At 40.2% G+C, this 25944-nt stretch overlaps 1 protein-coding gene across 1 annotated transcript in view; it reads right to left on the reverse strand.

The window, feature by feature from the left end:
• The window catches only part of wnt3 (Wnt family member 3), a 59086-nt gene that overhangs the window by 15808 nt on the left and 17334 nt on the right, over window positions 1–25944 (reverse strand). The window contains exon 2 of the mRNA XM_033035100.1: window positions 16077–16318. Coding sequence (XP_032890991.1) covers window positions 16077–16318 — 242 coding nt within the window. The remainder of the gene's footprint in view (window positions 1–16076; window positions 16319–25944) is intronic.

Below are 25944 nucleotides of genomic sequence, written 5' to 3' on the forward strand. Positions count from 1 at the left end.
ATGGAAGATGTTTTCGTTCTAATAAAAATCTGATAGAGAATTAACCCGGTATTTTCTCCTCCCTCTCTCTGGCATTCTCGCCAAATTTTATTTCGCGGGAATCTAATACCACCAGCTGAATTCAGTGAAATAAGAATCTATTTTGAGATTTAGTTCTCAAAAACTCATCTCCTCCGGGACTTGGTGCGAATTGGTTGTGGACAGCGGGAACCGAGGCAGGGAGAGGGTTTGGTGAGGGGCAACTGGGGAGGTGCGGGAAGTTACAGAGCGCCGTGGTTTCTGTGTACCGTTCAGCATTAAAGGTTGCTGAGGGCGGAAAACTCCACTGCGTTTTCACTTCTGGAGACGTGTGCACAGAAACGGGGCTGAAGTTTCGTCGCAGTGGTTAAAATAAAGTGTAAGAAGTGTCTATCTTCGGTGTAAACCAGCATCTGCAGTTCTTCCTACATATAAAATAGTCTTAATAATGAGTCGTGCAACATCATAACAATTTCTCCAGATTAAAAATATACGAAAGCCAGAGGTGATTCGTTTTTTTCCCCTTGACTGTGAAAAGTGCCGGAGATGGCTGCACGTTGTGCTCCAGAACTCCTTCTAAGCGAAATCAAACAAGTCGTTTCGAAATGACCTAATGGGAGATGAATAATTTCACTGCACCTTCGGGTGTATGTGACGAACAAGATTGACTTTGACTTTGACTCAAGGAGCTGGGGTACAGAAGGTGCACACGAGTTTGTAGCTGGTTTACGAAGTGGCATTCCACCTTTGTGAATGGGCCGAGTGCCAGGGAATTTTAGTCTGGAGGCGTCATGCAAGTCTCAACACTTTAAGTAGAAAGTTGCTGTCGATTAGTCACAGTCAATACAATATTGTGCAGAATCATGTGAAAAGCAAATTCAGAAACCTCTCTAAATATCCCCCCTAACCTACATTAGACACTTCTGGCAAAATTTTTATGGAATCTAATATATATATATATATTAAATTCATTCAGGGAACGTGGGTGTTGCTGACCAGGTTAGGATTTATTATGTAGGAAAGGTTTGGGTTAGGGTTCGGGGCTGCAGATGCTGGTTTCCCCTGAAGACAGGCACAAAATGCTCGAGTAACTCAGAGGGCCAGGCAACATCTCTCGAGAAAAGGAATCGGTGATGTTTCGGGTGGAGACCCTTCTTCAGGATTTATTGTCATCCCTGAGAAGAGCTGGATAATAGGTTGCACTGAGAATACTCCTACAGTAGCAGGGAGCTTCAGCAATATGAATGTAGACCACAGACTGGTGGTGATCAAGGCAGAGTGCTAATCTCTTTTGAAGGAGAGAAAAGATGATGGTACAGCACATTTGCCTGCTACCCTGTTATCAGCAGCTGATTGGGAATGGTGGGGGTGTGGGGCCACAGGTGTGCGCGGGCGGGTATGTGCTTGGAGTACATGTTGCTGGAGTACATCTTGTTGATGCCGAAAAGAGTGTCAAACACCCTGCTTTGCCATGGTGGGAACTTTTATGAGTGTTGATGGAGCTGCACTGATCCAGAAGGATGGATAGTTGGGAACGTCATCTACTCACTGTGGAAAACCTATATCAAAATATGTGTCCAGTCAAACTGTTGAGCAACGGTGTCGCCTCCATGTTGTCCTATTGGTTTTGATGATGTTTACGTCATTGAATGTCTTTGGAAGGTTATTAGACTTTCTTGCGCTGGAAGTGGTTCACGCCTGTTACTTGTATTGTATGAGAGTTACTTGTTGAGTATTAGCTCAAGGCTGAATGTTGCTCCAGACTTGTACAAATCCGAGAAATTGGGAATGGACCCAGATTGCGGAATTGTCGGTGATCCTACCCACTTCTGACCTGTTGGAAGGAGGAGCAGCTGAATGTGGTTGTCCACACTGCCAGAGGAGCTCCTGGGGTGATATCTTCAGTTTGATAATTGACTACCAATCATATAATCATCCTCTAATCATGTGTAGGAGCTAACTTTAGATGAGAATTTTCCTTTGATTCCTATTGACTTCAATCTTTTGTGGATCTATTTGATGTAACCTATGGTCAAATAACACCTTCATATCAAGTGCCATTGTCTTCACCTTACATATGAAACTCAGAGACTTTGCCCCCATGTGGATTAAGTCTGAAACTATGATTCTGGTGGAACTCAAACCAAGCAATGTTGATAGATTAAGCAGTGTAAATATCTCTTGATGACACCTCCCATGATCTGCTGATGATTGAGAGTGGACAAATATAACAGCATTTGGCCAGATTAGATTTGTCCATCTTTAATAAGCAGCAAAGTTTTCCACTTGGGTACACAAAAATGCTGGAGAAACTCAGCGGGTGCAGCAGCATCTATGGAGCGAAGGAAATAGGCAACGTTTCGGGCCCCGAAACATTGCCTATTTCCTTCGCTCCGTAGATGCTGCTGCACCCGCTGAGTTTCTCCAGCATTTTTGTGCACCTTCGATTTTCCAACATCTGCAGTTCCTTCTTAAACACAGTTTTCCACTTTGGTGATTACACAAAGAAACATTCCTGTTTGCTGCCTGATTCTACGCTTCAAGGATGAATAGAATTCAGAAAATTAGTCATCTCATTAAGAATAGAAGTTTCATGTAATTTAGGAGTTCATGAACTAAATACATAAGAGAATGGATTCTTCTCCGTCGATTGTCACCTTGTCGTGGTGGAGAAGCCCGTGTGTTCCTGAGATCCTGAGAGCGAAGCCGTCTGCAGCTATGCCCCTGGTAGGGCCACCCATGGCGGTAAGGTCGAGGGGGTGTCCCTGACAAAGCACAATCCAACCAAGACCTCAACGGTGGAACAGGCGGAGGATGATGGCTGACTTTAGTGGAGCGTCACAACGGCTGGGAAGGCGGATGAAGGCTGCAGCAGAAAAGTGTCCCTGGTCGTCTTGGACTCCATGCCACTGGATCTTGACCCAGATCTGTCAAGGACCGTGTGGTGGCTGTCTGTGCACCAGTCTCCCCACTTTAAACAATGTCACGCACAGGCGTCCTCAGGAGAGGACAATCATACACGTTTTGAGTGACCGCCGATGCTGATGATGAATGGATATAGATTTTGGCAATCCGATCTACCAATACATTTCGTGCCAAGGTTAACCTGAATCACAACTTCATAATGGGAGATTGCAACCTTCACGTAGTCCGCCCTGTTTTGACGAATACAATCAACCTGGCGTGCACAATCAAGTAAGATCAAATAGAACAAGTTGTCCTATAACTTTAGGCTGTGCACGCCATACGCAAGAAGAAGAAGAACTTCATAACATTCACAGGATTCCTTCAGGATGTCAGTTTCAATCTCAATTTAGCCCATAGTACAATCTGGGGCTGGTTCCGCCCTGTGTTTGATCTCGCTTTGGAGCCCGTTTCATTGGGGTTAGAGAACACAGAAGGAGACGTTCAAAAGGGTGGTATTTCACACCCAATGCAAGGTTTGGGAGGGATTCTTTGCAATTGCTAATTTGGGGCACAGTGGTCAATAAACACCAAGCTGATAGATAACGTGTTCAGAGGTTTTGGGTGGATCTATGTTTATGGTGGGTGGTAGTCTGGCCAGAAGACATCTGAAATAGTTCTGTCCAGAGGTAAAAAGATAATGGGTGAAGTTTTTCACACCAGATAATTTGAAGCATACACAATCTAGGCAATATTTAAACAACCTATATTGGGCCATTTGTTTGCTGAATAAATATAATCTCTAGTGGAATCATCAGGTGCAAATACCATTAGACTTGAGCTGATGCCAATTCTGTTCTCTAATATACGAGGTTAAGCAGAGCAATGGACAATTATCAAAGAGACTTTCTTCCAATAAGCCCACGAATGGTAAAGTCGTCAATAATTACCAGCAACATTAAATGAAATACGCCCTTCAATGCATTATTTTTGCGGTACATACTTTTGGTTCATTTTGTATCTCCACTGGCCTTAGTCTCCCATTATTGATAGCCAGCAATGATCTAAGTTATGCTTCATTAATTTTAGCAGTTCCACACTTACTACTGGTACAAAAATTATATAATCCTGTGAATTTTCTGTGAGACCTTTGGTCAAGAGTGCCACCCCATCCAGCCAGAACCAAGTGCAGGTCATTTCCTAACCTCATATTACATACGTAACTGAAGTTCAATTTCATTTGCAGTGACTTAGATTTATTTGGCCACAAAAATAAAATGCATACTAGGAACAGATAATAAAACAATGTTCCGGTTTTGTACAAATGCATTAAAAAAAAATCTAATAACGTCATGTTTAATAATTAAGGATCAATGAGGATAAACTCCTGGTATTGAGCTTTGAATCCAGTTCAAACAAATGGGGGTGAAAATTGCTTCTATTAATGTGTGTGAACTTACTTTGCTTCAATTAATGTGTGTGAACTTACTTTGGTTTGAACTATACCCATTAGCCTCAGGCATGACACCACAGCATAAAGAACCATACTCTTCATTACAGCTGCTGTGGGATATGGAATACATTTCTCCAAGTTTAGTTGGAGTTTGGCAGATGGGAAAAATTCTAACGTACATTATCTACTCGACATGAAATCTAAAATTTGACCTGAAACGTTACCTCGGTTTCTCTTTCCACAGATACTCCTTGACCTACTGAGCTCTTTGACTACATTCTATTTTATCTCAAATTTCCAGCATCAGCAGCCTTTTGATTTTTGACTCTGTTACATAATTGTGAAAGGGAATGAATCTGTAATACATTCCCTTTCTTTTCACTGGCATAAATTGAATGTGGAGAAACAGGACTGATTTTCTTGAACTATTACTAATCTAATTTTTTCAACCAAATTCCATCAATTCAATTGCTATTTTGGCAGTAGAACAAATGGGGATTGAACAGAAACTCTGTTTCATATGTGGTTCAATATCATAAACCCACACATTAAGCAATCTATTTTTTATTGTCTGTTCCTCAATGTCATGCAGAATTGAAAGACCTGTTATCTAAGCTTTCACATCACTGCATGGGACACTAAAAGAGAAAATAATTACACATTTGCTTAGATGGCCTTCGTGATCAGTACATCATTATAGCTCTCCATCCAGCCTGCTGACTTTGACAAATCATATAAACCAACATAGACATGAGGCTGGCTTAATATTAAGACTAACAAATCACTGACTTAAAGTTAACACGTCATAGAGATGGTAGATGCACAGAGTCTCTTGCCCAGAGTAGTTGCAAGATGAGGTAGCTGAGGCTTGGACTATCCCAACATTTAAGAAACAGTTGTAGAGGCACATGGATAGTGCAGGTTTGGAGGGATGTAGACCAAGCGCAGGTAGGTGGGACTAGTGTAGCTGGGACATGTTGGCTGGTGTGGGCAAGTTGGGCCGAAGGGCCTGTTTCCACACTGTATCACTCTGTCTATGATTATGACTAGATTGCGCAGCTGAAAATTTATTAGAATTAAAGCATATTTATAGTAGAATAAAGTATATCATTCTTACTTTGCTCCTTTTGCCTTTGTGCACAATATACATTTTACACAATTTTTGTTGTTGTTGTTGATAATTTGTAGTTTCCAGAGGTATGGAAATCCAGCTATGGGAATTGCTATGGGAAGATGATTGGGAAATGCCACCTTGAACTGTTTCAGCTCTGGTGGCGATGGTAATGCCCGAGTAATATTAGGGAGGATGTAACCAAGAAGGTGTGTGGTATGAACTTCCAATGATGGTGTGTGGTAAGCAGGGATATTGACAGGCACTAGTGTTTCCTTGTGTTTAGTTTAGTGTATTATCACATGTACTAAGGTACAGGGGAAAGTTTTTGTTGCATGCTAACCAGTCAGCGGAAAGACAATATATGTGCCCCCTACTTCAGTGTTTCTAGGTGATAGAGACTGGAGTTTGGAAGGCACTGCCATGGAAGCGTTTGTGAATTGCTGCTGTGCATTTTGTAGCTGGTATGTAATAGCTGGAGTGGGCAAGTGGTGGAAGGAGTAAATATACTGAGTGTGAGGTTTGAGCCCAGTTAAATAGATTGCATTATCTGGGATTGCTCCACTGCTTGTGTATTGCTGCTTCAGCCCACATCCAAGCAACTAGAGACTTTTTCCTTCACAGTCCCGACTTGTGCTTTGTAAATGCTTTGAAAAGTCAGGAGGTTAATTATTTGTTCCAGGATCTTTCACCTCGTCTCATAGCCACATGAAAGTTAGCTGTGGTCTAGAGAAGTTTCAGATTAGTTGTAGATCATCCCAGAATGATGATTCAACAGCTAAACGATTGTAATTTTCTGTCACATATTTATTGCTAGCATCTCATATTAGTAGCAATGATCCCAGTGTAAAGGTTAGATGGAAATTAAATTCCATCTCAGAAATATAGCCTGACCACAATCAATTGAGGTAATCTACACAGTGCCAGAGTTATAATTTCCTTAAGAAGTGATCAATTTTCATTCCATTAGGTGGGGTCAGTAATTCAGTGAGAATGAGGGACCTATTTGATATCTTTCTAGAAAATTAAACATGCCTGCTCAAACATAAATTTGGAGAAACTGCAACAGCTGGCTGGCAGATACATTTTAACCCTTCATTCTAGGCTGTATTTAAACCTAGAATCTGGAAATAATGTAAGTATTCTAATCCATGATATCCCCTTGAACAATAAAAAATAATACCTGATGGCAACTTTAATTAACCTTTAAAGAAGCACATTAATACAAATGATGGCAAGCTAAAGGACTGTGTTGAGGAGCGGTGGTCAAATATTTGATCATTGATTTTAAGAAATGTTGTAAGCAGAGGTGAAAGGTCAATGAGTTTCATGCTTTATAATGTAGTATTTATCTGTTTAACAGGTCATCAACAGAAAGTTGTAAACAAACAAGACGAGAAAGAAAGTGAAAGTCACAACCTTATGGGAGCATTAACAGACAAATTATGAAACTACTAAGGTGCAATCCTTCATCAAACAGTCGCTCTTTGTGACCACATACAAAAGTAGCAAACAATTCTTTGACTAAGTGATGGTGCAGCTGCAAATGGAGGCTTGAATTTACAACAATGCTGACAGCCATGCTCTTACTTTTATCCGATGCCTTCTATTGCCTACTGCCTACTGTCAACTGTTTCCTTGGCTTCCCTGCTATACCTCCCTTCGTTTTTCCCCAATCCTCAACTGTTCATTGGCACTTTTTTAGTCACATGTGCCTAGGGGGAATGAAATTCTTTTTTTCTGCATACAATTCAGTAAAATCTTACTATACATGGGCACAATTATAACAAAGTGCAAGAGTAAGAATAGCAGACATGACTAAGGCAGTACACAAGAATCACCACTTAAGCTCATAACATAGTTTACTACAGTCCTAGTCCAGCCTGTACATCACAACAAAAAGACTTTTGAGAAAGGCCAGTTGCTCCCAGGCCTTCATGCACCCATTACCTCACAATGCTCCAAAACTCCCTTGATGTACACCAGATCCTGAATTAGATGATTTGTGTTGGGAATACCAGGAGATAATAATAACTGCGCTACAATTCATCCATAATACATTATTAGTGGTATAGTGCTGAAATAAACTGACCTGCACAATCACATTTCTCAGTCACAGGGTGTAAAGTGATTCTTGTTGTATTTTGTACTGAAAGCCGTTTGTGCTGGATATAGGAGACCTTTACACCAGAGGGTGGATGTGTGGTATTCATGTATTAACATAAAAATAGACTGAAGTAGGAGAAGGCCATTTGGCCCCTTACCTGCTCCTGTTCTCAATGAGATCACGGCTAATCATTTAACTGAGCATTACTTCCCTGTCCTAACCCCATAACCATTACTTTACTCACTATCCAAAAATCTATCAATCTCTGAATTGAATACACTCAGCAAATGTCCTTCCCCACAACCATCTTGGGCAGATCATTTCAAAGACTAACCATCTTCTGGATGAAGAAAGTGTTCGTCTAAGTCCTAATCTCCTTCTTTTGTAACTGGTTTCGGAAACCCCAGCCATGGAAACGCCATCCCAGCATCCACCCTCTTAAGTCCATAAGAATGTCTTTGTTTCAATGTCATCACCTCTCATTCTTTTAAAGTTGAGACTGCAGACGGGCTCAGTCTGCTTAAGGTTTCCTCACAGGATAATGTTCCCCACACCCTGCTTGGCTTCTCATGGGCTTGGAATGGAAAGTCCTGAAGAGTGCGTGATTAATTTTCTCATTGTAGGACAAATCTGCATTGAATCTCCATGTTACTTTCTATACTGCTATTAGCGCCATAAGTCCCAACCACAAAAGTGTTTCTGTTTCCCATCCGAGGCTCTTATAAATCCGCTGACTGAGATTTGAGGCTTTGTGTGGTGTTTTTCTGTGTGGATCTTGGGCAGTAGGTTCTGGACTTAAGAGACAGGAGAAGTCTCACCACTTCATTTATTTCTGCCATTCCTAGGTCACCAAATGAGAAACCCTAACGTTCAGCAAAATCTCAAAATCTCTTAGTTAGGTACATATCTTAAAATTTGCAGAAGCAACAGTTTCTTTCTGCAAATAAAGATGAAGGTGGCACCAGGAATAATTAAAAACATGGAAAAATATGGCATTATAATCAAGCATAAGACCACCAATTACTGAAAATAGGGGCAAACGCTTAATAAATGACAGTTGAACTAAACCATTTTGAGGAAATGCAAAAGATTGAATGGAAAGAACAGCAGAAAAACTAGGATATCGCCATGCGACTTGTGGGAAGGAAGGGCAGGTAAGCCTTGAATGTTCACCAATTTCTAATGCACAGCAAGCTGTCATCAACAAGCAATAAATGCTTGCATTGTGTTTTACATTGCTTTACAGGTAACTAGACAGATCTGGACGGATGTAGGCCAAATGCAGGCAGGTGTGACTAGTGCAGCTGAGACTTGTTGGCTGATGTGGACAAGTTGGCCCGAAGGGCCTGTTTCTACACCATATGTCTCTAAAGGGTGTCATTTCTGGCTCAATGGTAGCTCTCCTGTCTTACTAATAGCACAAGGGCAGACAAGTTTTAAATATATTGAGTGTTCAGAGGGATTGTGTTTGGAATATATTCCTTCGACTGGGAGCATAATTCACCAGGAAAATCTATTGTAACACTATGGATGAGCTTGCTATGAATTTCCATTCATCCAGTGTATATGAGGCTGCTGCATAGGCACTGGAGCTTCATGCTGAGAGAACTCAGTCAAAAAGACTAATGTTGCATGATACTACCAATTTGATCAGAGTAGAAATCCACCATACCATGCAGATTTAACAACACAAAAATGTTTAAGAAATGACATACGAATTGCATAAACTGAGATGTATTCCAAAAACTATAAAACCATTTACCAAATGCATATCACATCACATGCTGCATTGTGGGAGTTACAAAATTGTGTTCCAGATCTATGCCTCCAGTTTTGCCTTGGGCGTTAACATATTTAAAATAAAGGGATCTAAAACATTATTAAAATAGCTAAAGAAGAAACCTCATCTAAATTCTTTAAGCATTTGTAATTGGTTTCCCATGGCTTTATCTCAAAACCAACATGTTTATACACCCTACTTAGTGTAGTAATAGATAAAATTACAGTTGTATATGAATCCAAGTTTTAGACCACCATATTATAATTTTACACAATAAATCGTAATATGAAATCCAGTAATCCACCACAGCATTCTTCATTTCCTAGACTTAGAATAGGTTCTCAAATGTCCGAGACTTGATACTCAGGAGTAGCTGAATCCAAGCCAGAGCGGCACATTTAGCCCTATATCTCCCTGGCCAAGATCTGACAGGCCCTAAATATTCAGCAATTGCAATCAAACCTCAGATTTATGAAGCCAAGATGGATCAATTTTACACTTGGCAATGTAGCAGGAATGACTCTTGTTGTGGGAAAGAAAGACTTTTAATTATAAAGTGCCATTCATGTTCTTTGGAAATTTTAAACTGTATTATAGAGTTTAGAGATACAGCGTGGAAACAAGAGCCTTTGGCCCACCTAGTCCATGCCGACCAAGAATCACCCATACACTAGTTCTATCCTATACACTGGGGACAACTTACAGAAGCCAATTAACCTAGAAACCTGCACATCTTTGGGATGTGGGAGGAAATCGGAGTACCTGGAGAAATCCCATGCGCTCACAGGGAGAACATACAAAGTCAGTACAGAGAGCAACCATAGTTCAGGATTGAACCTGGGTCTCTATCCCTGCACCACTATGCCACCCTGTTAATTAAGAATGCACGGATGTATTCTTACTGCTATAACATAGGAATGCCCTGCATTCTCTTGTGGCCTGCAATGTTATAAGACGACAATCTGGGTTTTCTTGAGTAATGTGTAGGAAAGAACATCAGATGCTGGTTGAAATCAAAGGTAGACACAAAATGCTGGAGTAACTCAGAGGGACAGGCAGCATTTCTGGAGAGAAGGAATGGGTGACGTTTTGGGTCGAGACCTTTCTTCAGACTGAATATTGGGTGGGATGTTGGGAGAAATTCCAGTATTATTCTTCAGAATTCTACCATGGGATTTTGTTAGTTCATCTAAGAGGACCTGGGTCAAATGTCTGACCCATAGAGAGCTCTTCTGCAGTTCTCTACCATTAGTTGTGCCCGTGTGGGCTTTTAACCCACGACCTGAATCAACGGAGGGAAGGACAGCAACTCAATAAACCGGAACATATATATCACTTGTTGATCTGTCTGCAAGAAGTCACCAGTTCATCCCGTGCTCTCTACATATCAATTTAATCAAGAATGGCCTCAGGCGGCAGAAAATGCAGGAGATATGCAATGTGCAGAGACAGATGGAAAGCGAGATGTCATCAAGCAGAATGTTCCTACAACTGACACATATTTTGGTAGGGAGCCAAGCAATGAAAGAAATGTGGTGATAATTAGTAAACTCAACTGGGGTAGTCAGGCATGTGGAAACCAACATACTTTTAACAATATAACTGAAAAGGGCCTGCTGATATGATATTTCAGCTCATTATTACCTTAGAGATTATTTTCCTTTTGTGTAGATAGCTCACCAACTTTGGTGATAAAAGTCCTGATATAGGTCCCCACCCAAAACCTTTCACTTGCACATTCTGGCAAAGGTATGGAAATTATTTCAGCACCATATAGCTCCTTGTGTTTTGTTTTGTTTGGAACGCTATCTACAAAGAGAATCCTGCACTGATTTTCAATTTACTCTCTCCTCAGTGTTTCCAAAAATGCCTTCAACAGTTTTGTTCAAACTTATACTGTGTGCCAGTGAAGCCTTATACTTTACAACGCCACATATATTTTGTATGATTTTATTGGATAGATCTATGCAGATTCGCAGTATTTCATCCAAGTGACTTTATACTGTGATTGTGTTGATGTGCAGGTTCGTTTACTCATTCTTAACATGGCTAGTGTAACTGTTTGGAACATATCAATATTGAGGAAGTTTTGATTCGGCATAAAACAAATAAATTTTGGCATACGTAGAAACTTCACAGAATTCCAACATTAATGATTTGATTATGAAGTGAAGTCACTAACATAATATCAGAAATGGGCAGATAGTTTGCACGTGGAAATGTCCCACATAAAACAATGCAATAATAACCAGATTATGTGTGTCAGTGAAAGACACAAAATGCTGGAGTAACTCAGTGGGTCAGGCAGCATTCCGGGAGAAAATGCACAGATGGCATTTTGAGTCGGGACCCTTCTTCAGACTGAAGGGCACCTTCTTCTTCTTCAGAAACAAATATCTGGATCCTCTAGTCATCCATATCTTACTTAAAATACAACATTTCTAATATTGGATATCTCACGCGATAATATTTGGGAATAATGGATTTATTGATATACAAGTCTCTGAAAGGTAACCATGATGCTTTAATATATAGACTCAATGATAACAATGCCATTATTGGTAGATAGTTGATAGCATGACTGAATTACAAACTGAATTAGTTAAAAATGCCAAATTATTAAAATATAAATAATTGGCATTTTTTACATTATGGAATTGTATGATGTTGTTTTCAATCCAATTACTTCAGGTGATACAGCACTAAATGCCAGTTTTTGGCTGTTCATCTAGTACTACCAAAGCTACACTAGCTTTAAAGCCAGAGATTGCAATAGAGGCAACAGAGAACATGGCCAACATTACGTGTCTGGAACCCTGTTACCATACTACAATGCATCATACCATAAACAGTCATCATATACTGTGTTTACAATAAATTTGGAAGAATTTGTTATCAATCCAAACTTTGACTCACACCCTAACTGGTATTATAAACACATAAACGTACCATATGTGACTCAAACATAAAGCATCCAAATACACATGATATGAAAAGTTATACAGCATGCAAAACTGCCACCAATATATATTGCTCCATATAATCCTGTAAAACCTTAAGAACCAATACCTACATGTGAATATGTTTCACATATTTGCAATATCTATCATGCAGTTTGTTGAAGTTGAAGTGTTTTTCCAACACTACCTCATCCTCTTCCAGAATCCCAAAATGAGTCACCTGACCATCCCAGTATTTCACTTCCGACTACTGTTTATAGTTTGTGTGTCGGCAAACAACAACATTTCTATTTGATTTACCTTGTAGTATTTGCACCTATGATAATAATCCGCATTATGGAAATTGTTCCTTTGCAAAGGTTTGTTCAGTTTTAAAATAAAGGACACTAAACAAATCTCCAAGTTTCAAACTTTAACATGTTGGCAATTGCACTGGTGACCATGAAAATAAATGATGGAATTGTCTTCTTTATAGATAACCTTGTTTAAACAATTACATTAATTTAAAAAAAACTAAATTTCATTAGTCTTTAATTGCTAATTCAAAATTGAACTACATTTTTACTTACTCTATTTTATGAAACTAAATTTGATGTTTAAAAATAAATCAAAAGACATCTATTTCCATTTCAATCTCAGTTATTGTCTATCTTAAGTGCTTTTGCAAGTAGGTATAAGTAAGAATACCCTTGGGTGCAGTAGGGTGAATTTAATGTTGAAAGATAAAACAAATGGGTTTCCACTCCTCTTTACTTGAATATGTGACTTAACAAAAGGTAAATGGACTAGAATTTGGTAGCATTATCAAATTGAGTTATTCTTATCCCTTCTCAATTATAATCATGGCACCAAGTCTAAAGTAAATCTTAGACTTGTATGTGGGGGTGATTTCTGTTTATGTTGCCACAAACAAAATTATGATTCAGCCAACCATCTAACAAGGCCAAATTCAAGAACAATTTACCAGTATATGTCCCAATGAAAACTCAGCTTGACACATTAGTTTTGTTACTCGTTCGTTTAAGTACTCGTTCGTTTAAGTACTCGAGTATTGAGCATGGTGCTTAAGGTGATAAGGGAAAGATTTTAAATGGATCTGAACAGCAATGTTTTCATATAGAGGGTAGTGCATAATATGGAATGAGTGCTAGAGATTGTGGTACATGCTACATGGCTTGAAAAGGTTTGGAGGCATATGAAGCAGGTACAGGGACTATCTTGGTCAGGCAAAATGTAATAACAAGGAACTGCAGATGTTGGTGTACCAAAGAAAGTTACAAAATGCTTGAATAACTCAGGGGGTCAAGCAGCATCTCTGAAGAACATGGATAGATGTTTAGACCTTTCTTCAAATTAATTGCATGGGTAGTGGGAAAGAAAGCTGGTAGAGAGGAGGGGCTGACAAGCATGGACAGTAATAGGCGAACACAGGTGATGTGGGTGGTTGATAGGCAGAATGTTGGACAAAGGCCAGAGATTTTAAAAAAAGCAGGTACGAGCCAAAAGGGTGAAAAAAATTGCAAATTGTGAAGCCAGAGGATAGAAAAGTTGCAAATTGGGTAGTTGGTGGAAGGAATGTAGATAAAGGGGGAGAGGGAGGGGAGAAACTAGTGCAAGGTCAGCCAGGGTTCAGGGAAAGAGGGGGGAGTTTGTAGAAGTTAACTAAAATTGGAGAATTCAATGTTCATACCATTGGGTTGTAAGCTGGATCAACTGAAGCGAAGATAATGACCTAATCTTGATCAGGCAACTTGGTCGGCATGGACAAGTTAGGCCATAGGACCAGTTTCAAGCTATAACGCTCCAAGACTCCTTTCTAGTAATTTATTCCTAATTTCCAGCATCACAATGTTTTTCTTCAGTACTTGCATTTCTGTCATGTTCAATGAAGGCGCATATGGAAAAGCACCTCACGAAAGTGTAAGCAGCCAAAAATTAACATCAATGCCAAGAAACTAATGTGTAGAAAAGAACGGCAGATGTTGGTTTACACTGCAGATAGACACAGAATTAACTTAGAGGGTCAGGCAGCAACTCGAAATGACACCCATTCCTTCTCTCCAGAGATGCTGCCTGTCCTGCATTTTGTGTCTATTGCTGGAACGAGTTTCCCCTCACCTTTAAGTTAATTGATATTGCACTGCAAGATGGTCACATTTGAGCTGACAAAGGCACACTGAAGAGAACAAAATAACAGGGAACTTAATGAATTTGGCAAACTACAGTCTGCCACCAGTTAACCAGAAGGCTTCTTAGATTGAAGGAGGGAGAGGGAGACAAATGATCAAGAAGGAAACATGGTACATTAAGAGTACAATTGGCCAAATAAGATGTAAAGAGAGGGGAAGCTTAAATTAAAAGAGAACCAAGGAATTTAGTTGAAGTATTTTTTTTAGATTTATAGAAACAGACAAGTACACCTGTTTTGGGGTTCTCAGTAGCTATAAAACTATATTCTGCACTTCCAGTTGTAGGAATGGTGGGATTGCACTCATACATGGTATGAAGTGTACCTAGCTTCTTACTTTATCTCAGGACACGTGACAATGATAAGTCAATACCATTACTTGCAGGAGAAGAACTCGGTCGTTCTACTTGTTGACTTTATGGGTCTCTGAAGGTAAGTGGCAGCGCAGCCGCAACACAATCTCAATAGTGTCATCACAACGTGGTTAGAAACGTCCCAACTTTCTGAAGATGTAGCTATATGCCTCACAAACACTGCAACACCCCCCCCCCCAACCACACACACACGCATTTTTTCTTAACACATACAGTGAAGCTGACCCTGGATTTGAAGAGCACAAATCCTCCAACAATTTGTGGGAATTTACGACTCACCAGGGATCGATCCCTTTCTCATCCCCATCCCAGACAGAAAAGTTTCTTAAACTTGGATTTCCCTGGTAAATTCGGGGCTGTTGATACAGCGGCAAGGGGCAGATTGAGAAATTTGGAAATGAGGAAAACGTGGCACGGAGTTTTGCACTATACGGAATTGACGCTGACTAACACATTCCAATTCACCACCAATTCTCCATCTCAATGCAACCACGCATTAAAAACAAACTGTTCTAACCTCCAATGTGACCACTGGTTTGTCCATTGAAATTGATAACAAGAATTAGTTCTGAAGTTCCTCCATTCCAGATTAGTCATCCTCAAACTCCTGAGAATTCCAGTTTAGCATTGACTAACCTATAATTTAATTTGCAGTAAAGAGCTCTACACTATAGAGTGATTGGATGGAACACGGTTTAACATTCCCGATAACACTTGCTATTTCAAATGCATGTATTTGGATTGGTTATACAAACTTTTAATTTTGTTTTAACAGTGTAGAGTTATTCTAACGTAGACAAAAGTGCTGGAGAAACTCAGCGGGTGCAGCAGCATCTATGGAGCGAAGGAAATAGGCAACGTTTCGGCACGAAACGTTGCCTATTTCCTTCGCTCCATAGATGCTGCTGCACCCGCTGAGTTTCTCCAGCACTTTTGTCTACCTTCGATTTTCCTGCATCTGCAGTTCCTTCTTAAACACAGAGTTATTCTAACCATAACCATTTGGTTAATTTTACTTGGGGCTACTCAGTAAAAGATTGTGCGATTTCATAGTGTAAGCATTTCTCCAAATAGCAATTTCTTTTTCGGTTTTCACTCCCTCCGCCCCTCCCCCCCGAATGGAAGGTGTGTGTTAGTGTTCCGCCATTCTGATCTTGCCTGGGAGTGTCAGCTTGAAATACCTTTATCCAGAACTGGTCCGAAGATGGCCAGGTTGTCATTGACAGTCGTACAGTTCCACCTCCTGCCCCGGAACTGATGTTGGCACTCCTGGATCCCGATCTTGACTCCCTCGGCCACACTGGGCATGATCTCGATGTAGTTCCTGCAGAAGCGGAGTTGCTTTGGGACTAGACCCGGGATACTACCGCAGAGGATGGGTTGGGAACCGAGAGACGAGTACTGATGCCCCAGAGCCAGAGACCTGGACAAGATAAGAGATGGTCAAACCAATGCAAATTAAGGAATTATTTGTTTTAAATTACTCATTATTATTCAGAAACAAAGACAAAATATCGAACCAGCATTCTTAGTTCATTCTTATTACAATCGTTGACATTTATTCGTTCTCAATTAGCAGGAAAGGCAAAATTTCCTCCGGCGCTCTTCCTCGCCTGAGCGCCAGTACTTGTGAATCTTGCAATATTGACGACAAATATTCGGTTAGAATTATTCATTTTTCAATTTCTAATGCAAATACTCTCTCACTTAATTATTTTTAAGGGGTTTCGTGTACGGCAAGATGGGCGGCGGTTTTTCTTTTGTACTGAACTTTTTTTTGCACAGCGCTGATGTGCTTTTTATTGGGACGTTTCCATTTTTAATAAACATTCTGCGTGAAATAATTTTTACAAACATTACACTAACAACCATTTCCGACATTTCTGAAGTTAACGAATTTAGGGTAACATTTGCAATGAGCAGAAATATACAGAGTGCCAGGGTTACAGAGGTTTACAGACCCAGTTACCCATTGTCCAATGATTGCCAATTCTGGATATAGTCTCTAAACTCGCGGGGGGGGGGGGGGGGGGGGGGTCAAAGGTTCTTGCAGGAGCAATACATATAAAGACATTACTCCCGGCACGAGCCAAAAAATAAATAGTGAAACGTTTAAATAGTAAATATATTGATAGGTCAATTATCGCCTCATAGAAGACAAATGCAGTAGGAAAAAATAGACTTCTGACAGGAATTCGCTAGATAATCGACATTGTTAAATTAATGCAGATTAATGGCCATTAATCTACTGGCCAATGCAGATCTTTAAGCCTTAAGGCACCAAGTAGATGAGAATCATAGTTTATACCCCTGCATCTTAACACTGCATACATATCATTCCCTAAATGTCTTAAAACGTCAACAATATAAACATTCTCTCGCCCGAGATGCCATTCACAGTCTCCACCCAAATACAGACCCTCCCGGGAAGGAATCCCGCTCGCTGTAATTGTATATTTCGAACTGTTTTGCATTCCAATAAATGTCCCTGGCCGTGATATCTGGCCAGCTTCCCTGGCTGTATTCCTCGTGTTGATAAATTCCTCACTCCGGCAAAATAAAAATATTGAAAAGTTGCCAGATAATTATTACACCAAGACACAAGGACCTGCAGATGCTGGAATCTTGAGCCAAACGCAGCACTCAATTACTATAACGTTACTGATAGCCGATCAGATTCTGGCCTTGTGTCTGTAGCACCTTTTGATTTAAACAGTGCTCAGTTAAACGTGATGTTGACAGTTTGTTGAACGTGCACGTCCCAGGCCCATCTGTCAACAAACACCGACATCCAACGTCGCTGGGTACAGGAGCTGACAACGCCACAAGGTCAATCGTTGATCCAGGGATGTCAGGACTGTCTTATGAAGAAAGACTGGATAGACTTGGTTTATACTCTCTAGAATTTAGGAGATTGAGAGGGGATCTTATAGAAACTTACAAAATTCTTAAGGGGTTGGACAGGCTAGATGCAGGAAGATTGCTCCCGATGTTGGGGAAGTCCAGGACAAGGGGTCACAGCTTAAGGATAAGGGGGAAATCCTTTAAAACCGAGATGAGAAGAACTTTTTTCACACAGAGAGTGGTGAATCTCTGGAACTCTCTGCCACAGAGGGTAGTCGAGGCCAGTTCATTGGCTATATTTAAGAGGGAGTTAGATGTGGCCCTTGTGGCTAAGGGGATCAGAGGGTATGGAGAGAAGGCAGGTACGGGATACTGAGTTGGATGATCAGCCATGATCATATTGAATGGTGGTGCAGGCTCAAAGGGCCGAATGGCCTACTCCTGCACCTAATTTCTATGTTTCTATGTTTCTATGTTTCTATGTTTGGTTGATCGTACAAGGAATTCCACTTAATCTAAACAGAATCGAACTCGATGGCGTATAAGATCCCGTCATTGCCTTCCAAGTTTACTACTTGGAACGTGTTTCATAATTGTTAATCATTTTATAAATTGAAATTAATTAAATCCAATGATAAATGCACATAGTGACCAAAAACGTGTTCCCCCCACTAATCTTGTGGGCAATCTGTTTAATCAGAAGACACCTGCTTGCTAAAATATGAAACAGCAAAACTAACTTAAGGCATGTAATAGGCTGCTACACTGCCGAAATCAGAAACACCTTGTATTGTAAGCAATAAAATAACCACACTAGCATAAATGCATCCAAATCTGATCAAGAGATGGAAATACATTATCGATATTTAAACTCAGACAGTCACAAATGAGGACCTGACTAGAAGCACTGATGGCCGATGTCAAAACATTTACTCTGACCCATAAGCAAGTCGATGTAAACATATAGATCATAAATAGACTCGAGGTGACAGATGCACAATGCACTCCCTCATGGCAAAACCCGGCAGATGATGGTAATCCGAAATAAAATAACAAAATACTGGAAGTATATGTTTACTAAAATACCAGAAGCCATTCAGTCACTGATCAAAGATGAGCCGAATGTTTCAGATTCATGGCGTTTCATTGGAATAAACAGCTTTAAGATACAGCGAAAGATGGTTTTAAGTAACATCTTACAATCTTTTTGTTTTAGAAGGAACTGCAGATGCTGGAAAATCGAAGGCACACAAAAATGCTGGAGAAACTCAACGGGTGCAGCAGCATCTATGGAGCAAAGGAAATAGGCAACGTTACCTATTTCCTTCGCTCCATCTTACAATCTTTTACTTTTTCCACTTCTGATGGAAGGTGGTGGACTTCAAATGGTAACTTTTTGCTCCACAGATGCTATTTGATCTACTATTTCCAGATGTTTCGGTTTGTTTTGCAAATACCGTCCTGGTCATTCCCACACATGTAAATGCAGCCAATTGATATATTAGTACATATTTTCGAAGATAAAGTATGTAAGTGATAATTATCTATGGATAATTTGTGCATTTGATATATCCACAGATTTTGGAGAATGTAATAAAATCAAAAGATGGAAAGAGACTGTTTCCCCTTTTAATTTTTGTAACTCATTTTCAAGAAGAATTTTGATGCTGGTGGACAATCTCTTGTTGAATTGGGAGTGAGAACCTGTGGGCATTTCATTGCTGGCCCCTGTGAGACAACAAGGTAGAAGTGGCATGAAAAGCAAAAGACAGGGCACTTTACTCAACCTGACTGGTTGAAAACAAGATGCATTTCACAAAGTGTATTGATGAAAGCAGAGAGGAAGTTTTGGAACAGAGAAGAAGTGGAGTGGAGCAGAGTGTCTGTTGGGGATGGGAGTGTGGGAGAGGTCATTGTTGTTGATGGTGTGGGTGCCATAGTTCTGGAGCACTCAGCACCTGCCCTTGAGCAGAGTAGGTAACACTGTTGAGAATTATTGAAGTGAGTTTATGAGAGAGATAACAGCAGAGGAAATGAGAATGAGTTTCACTGGGTGGTTCCAGGGGCACGAGGCAGCAGAATCAATGACCACGAGATGGGACAGTGTTCCAATGGTGTAAGTGAATGGTAATTGGCACAATGTAGATTGAATTAGAATATCAGGCAGGGAGGTCCCACTGTGTTGACAAACTCTGGGAGCTACATCTTCCATAGACTTTAGAATTTTAGACATACATCATGGAAACAGGCCCTTCGGCCCACCGAGTCTACGCCGACCAGTACACTAGTGCTGTCCTACACGCCTACAAACCTGTAGGTCTTTGGAATGCAGGAGGAAACTGGAGTACCCAGGGAAAACCCACGTGGTCACAGGGAGAACGTACAAACTCCATACCGACAGTGCCCATAGTCAGTATCGAACCCGGGTCTCTGATACTGTAAGGGAGCAACTCTACCGCTGCACCACTCTGCCACTCATGGAGTGACTTTAACAGTGAGGTGACAGCTGAGCAAATCTTCCTTCAAGAGCCACCTGAAGGTGCAGCAATTAGTAGATCAGTCCCCCGTCATAATGCTGTACAACATCAACCTCCGCCCTGAAAGGAAAAGCAAATAAGAACTAGAGAAACAGATCAAATGGTATTTGTAGGGGGAACGTAAAAGGCAAAGAGTAGGATATAAAAAGAAGAGGAGAAAACAGCAGCACGCAGGGCAGAGAGTGAAGTAACAGACAATATTCTTTGTGTAGCCTTCCACGTATGATGTCAGGAGATTTGTGGGCAGATATGGAAATATATAAATTCACACATACTCTGAATGAACACATACATTTCCACATGTGCAGGTATAAGATGCACACATCTAACTACAAATACAGAGAGAGAGCTATGCGCATTGATCGCATACATTTCCTGTCAATGTGCTCTTCTAATGTTCATTTTGTTGGCTCTGCACTCCTGCATTTTTAAACGATCTTAATATTTAAAATATCAAGAAGTTTAGATCACTTGAATAGTTTCACAAAACAAATCCCATCAAATTTACTAGGTAGCATTTTTATAATCATCGTGAATTCAAATATCCAAAGGTGATAGGGAATTTTTTTAAAAGCTCATATATTTTTCTTATACCATAACAAAGCAGAAGTGGAGAAGTTGATGTTGGATGCCAGGGGAGAGGGGGAGTGGAGAGAAACAGATTTAGTAAGAGCAGAACTAGCAATGGAAAAGGTTTGATGATTCCCTTTATTTCAATGGACAGGAGACTGAATGTTTCTGTGACAGAATAGCAAGTTTGAAGTATTTTACATTTTTTAATCAATTATATTAACAAATATATTTAAATGTGTTCTGTTATTTTATGAGATTATGCCAAATTTTAATATCAATTGTGAAATATGTTTAAAGTTTTTAACAGTATAACATCTTTAACAGTATGATTAAAACCAGACCCGATAGAAGTGCATAAAATTAGATGAAGCATAGATGGGGTGGACAGTCGGAACCTTTTTCCCTGGATAGAAATGTCAAAGAGCATAGCTTTAAGATGAGAGAGGCGAAGTTTTTTATTTATTTTTTTTGTTTTTTTTTAATTTATTTATTAGAAGTAGACATATTATAAAATGTAGTTACATATTATAGTAAAAAAAACTTTTCATATACATCAGTCATACATTATTAAAATTTTCCATTATTGATTACTTCTGCTTCTAGTGTTTTTATTTTTTATAGAAAGAGGGAAAAAGAGAGGGTAGAAAGTTACAAATAAAAAAGAAAGCAAAAAAAAAACACAACAGAAAAACAAGGGAGGTGGAATGGGTTACCAGTAATACATCAATGGAGATAGGTTCGTAGGTTATAAAGTATAGCTTTTCATCTATTCCTGAGTTCAAGTTTCAGTTGGGTCCTCGTGCTGTGCCAATCTATCCCTTCAGATAGTTAATGAATGGAGCCCAAATTTTATGGAAAAGATCTTGTTTGTCCATTAAGACAAGTCTAATTCTTTCTAAGTATAGGGTCTCCGACATTTCCGTAATCCACATTTTAATTGTGGGGGTTGTAGGGCCTTTCCAAAATTTTAATATTAATTTTTTTCCGGTTATTATACTGTAGTTGAGGAAATTTCTTTGGTTTGTTGTGAGTGTTAAGCTTTGTTCTGATATTCCAAGTATTATTAATTTTGTGTCTGGGTCCAGTTTTGTATTAATAACTTCTGAAGTTATTTCAAAAATATCAGTCCAGAAATGTTTAAGTTTTATACAGTTTGCAAACGTATGTGTTAAATTAGCCTCTAAATGTAGACATTTATCACAAATAGGAGAGATTTGTGGGAAGATTCTATTTAGTTTTATTTTAGTTTAATGGAGATGTACGGGGCAAGTATTTCACAGAGTGTGGTGGGCGCCTGGAATGCAGATACAATAGTGACATTTCAGAGACTTTTGAATTGGCGCAAGGATATGCAGAGAAAGGATGGATATCGATCCTGTGCAGGCAAACGAGATTAGTTTATCTCGGCACAGTGTTCAGCACAGATATTGTCGGCCAAATGGCCCATTTCTGTGCTGTACTGTTCTATGTTCTATAATTTATGTTCAATTAATTTGTAATAGATCAGATTAGTAGGAACTTTGCAAATATTTGACGTTCTGATAGCTAATTTCACCTGCGGCATGTCTTATCTGATTGTCGAACCTCTGCTGGCCCTTGATCAAATTTCACGAACTTGTTGGTATTCTTGAGCTGTATTTGTTCATCATGAACATCACTGTCAGCAAATGGCAGCCACACTGGCACTTCACCCACCCTGACGGGTGCTGTATGTACTGGTGGGTTTAGGAGTGCACTGGGTCTCCAGCTCTGTGTCCATTGAGGCAGGACCAGTAGAGCTGTGCAGTAGACTCTATGTTGTGCAGTACTGGACTTTGAAGAGGTTTGACTGCATGCTTTGGACTGAGGGATGGTAGAAATCGAGGAGGAGAACAGCTGAGAGCTGTTTTATCCAAAGGCCCGAGTGTAAAACGTGATGAACAATATTAATGGCTTGTTGTCGGCCTACCACAGTATGAAAAAATGTTCACTAGAGGAGAGAGGGAGGAAGAAAAACCACTAGAGAACATGGAACATAAGTTAAAGGGAGAACAAGAAGGAGAGGAAATTAATATGAAGGTGACCAAGGACAATTCGACAAAAGACAGTAATATGAATGTTGGAAATCCGAAATATATATATGCATATCAAATATAATTCATAACCCCCTGCAAAATATATAGATGTTATGGACAAATAGACATAGCTTTCATACCTTATGTATTATATACCACATTTATAGATAGTGGTAATAGGCTTTCTAATATGTTGCTTTGATTATAAACATTAGCCACATACTTGTGAAGTAGTTGCAGATTTTTGCTCGACCAGCTCAGATTCAACATTAAACAATAGAATATCCTGAGTGTCTGCCATCAATCATTAAAACTTTAGATTTAAGAAATACATTCTGAATTATTAGGGACAAGAACAATGCAATGGGAAATTAAGGATGGGATTCTGGGGCCACAGCAAACAATTAAAGCTGTTGGCAAAATTGCTGAAATAATTCTTAAAGTTATGTTTAAGCAACAATAGTACAATTGCTTGTTATTATGATGTGCCGCGGATGAATTTCCTAGTACATGTCCTTGCTAAAATGGTTATTTGTGCAGATTCTGAAATGGGGAATGGCTCTGGTAAAATAGAAGAGGGCAGAATGGGACATTGCGATTGAGTTAATCGGAAGGCTGAGCTCAGTTACACATAGACTAGGGCAGTATCCTGTCTTTTCCCGAGTACACAGTTCAGGGACAGTTGACAAACACCTTCCACTTTAGAGCTTTCTTGATTAGTATTTGGGCAGTTTGACTCCATTATCAGCGAAGACTATTGTCTTTAATGATTCACATAATAAGTAAATTTTCCCATGAATTAAAATGGCCCCGAATAGTGAAGTCCTCAACATTTAAAATTCTCTTTTGAGTTGATGCCCTGTTTATATTAAAAATTATAATCCCAGAGATGTATCAAACCGAAGTTTGAAGACCAGAAAGCCACGCTGATCAGCAACCGAGTGACTAGATCTGTGTCAGGCCAAAAGTGTGACCTATTGCTATTAGATTAGATAGATTGTGAGGGTCAATATCCACCTGTAACACCTCTACAATAACCACTCGTTACTTCCAAAGGAAATAATGATGGTAGTGTGCTGAGGAGCGAATTCCACACAATTCAGCGCACTTTGTATCTGCCTGGTTTAGGTGTGAGAGGGAATAGGGGAATCGGGCCGCCACTGTAAGAGTCATAGAGTCAAATAGTGATACAGGGTGGAAACAGGCCCCTCGGCCCAACTTGCCCACACCGGCCAACATGTCACAGCTACACTCATCCCACCTGCCACCGTTTGGTCCATATCGCTCCAAACCTGTCCTACCCATGTACCTGTCCAACTGTTTCTTAAATGTTGGTATAGTCCCTGCCTCAACTACCTCCTCTGGCAGCTTGTTCCCTACATCCACCACCCTTTGTGTGAAAAACATTTGTTAGACTGACAGATTGTTAAAAGAAAATTGTCTAAATTGATAACAACATAATTTTACAACCATTGTTATTTTAAAATAGTTCTGGGAATTAAAGTAAACAGAGTATGCCCATGGATTATTCCGTTTCTACGCAGGTGAAGCAGACCACAGGCTGCCTGTCGCCTTCATTCACTTCGCTGTCAAGATTTCCCCCCTCACTCAACATTCACTGTTCCAGCGGCTTTCGCTCTCGGCCATGGCGCTCGGCTATAGATCTTGATTTTGACATTTAAAGCAACTTTAAAAAAAATCAGGTCAATTGTCATCGTTTTTATACGGTTGCAAAATGCTGCGAGGGGCCTTAGTATTAAACCAATAACTGAGACAGGTACAATAACAACATTAAAAAAACCAGGTACATAGGAAAGGTTTAGAGCGATGTGGAAAATATCTCCAGAGGTGCTGCCTGACCTGCTGAGTTACTCCAGCTTTCTGCGCATATCTTTGAAAAATATAAAGATTCACAGTGATGTGGCCAAATGCAGGCAACTGCGATTAGGTTAGATACGGCATCTTTCTCGCCGTGGGCTGAAGGGCCTGTTTCTATGCTGCATGACTCTATGACTCGCTGTATGACTCTAACGCAGGGGATTGAACAGCAGGGCTGTTGGTTTGGTTGATGTTTAGGGGCGATACCTGGCAGACAGTACATTTTAGTTTGGGACAGGAATGGGCACCGTTGTGGAACAGTGTTTGCACTGCAACTGGGATTGATCCCAATACTCAACGTGAGCCCCTGATCTTTCCTCCCGCCGCGACCTCACCCACGACGCAATACGTCGCCTATTCCTATTTTCCAAAGATGCTGCCTGACCCGCTGAACTACTCCAGAATTTTGTATCTATCTTCGGTGGAAGCCAGCATCTGCAGTTCCTTCCTACACATACCCGTGATAACTCCTCGATTCTAAGTAACGCGAGGACCGGGAGAGCCACTGATAAATTTCCAATTACCTCGTATAATCCCAATGGGACGGATAGATGGCAGATCCCACCTTGGAGTCAAAGCTGAAAATGATTTTGCTTTTACTATTAAGGGTGAAACTGCTGGTAATTAGATGCACACCAATATAATGAGCATTTGTGTGCCGCCACGATCCGTCGTCCAAATGTCAACCGATGGAGTGGAGTGAGAGCGAGCAATAGTTTAGAAGTTACAGATAAACAATGCAAACTGTATCATCGACCAAATTCAGACTTCATGGGCTTTCAGACCCACCGTGTAACCCGAGCCGTCTTTAACAGGTGAGACTCGAATTATACTCTGAGCGCACGTGGCAAGAAGCAGGGTCGCGCTTGGATAACCTTTACCAGGATGTTTAAACATTATTGTTTACGTTTCGATTTCAATTTGTTGGCCTTGGATTATATTTGGCTGCAATGTTACACATGACAAGGTGTTTCAATGAGGGACTGATAATTCTCATTAATGGAGGCTATTTGATAATGATTTCTCTTCTAATCCGTCTAGGAATCCGTTCAGACGTCCTACATGTTCTGTGAGGTTAGTCTCGATTCCTTTGGGCACACTCTCTGAAGCTATTAACAGCCAAGCATAAATCACGTTGCTCTCCCTCCGGCTCTATATCAGGC

The sequence above is a fragment of the Amblyraja radiata genome, chromosome 16, assembly GCF_010909765.2.
Source record: "Amblyraja radiata isolate CabotCenter1 chromosome 16, sAmbRad1.1.pri, whole genome shotgun sequence".
NCBI lineage: Eukaryota > Metazoa > Chordata > Chondrichthyes > Rajiformes > Rajidae > Amblyraja > Amblyraja radiata.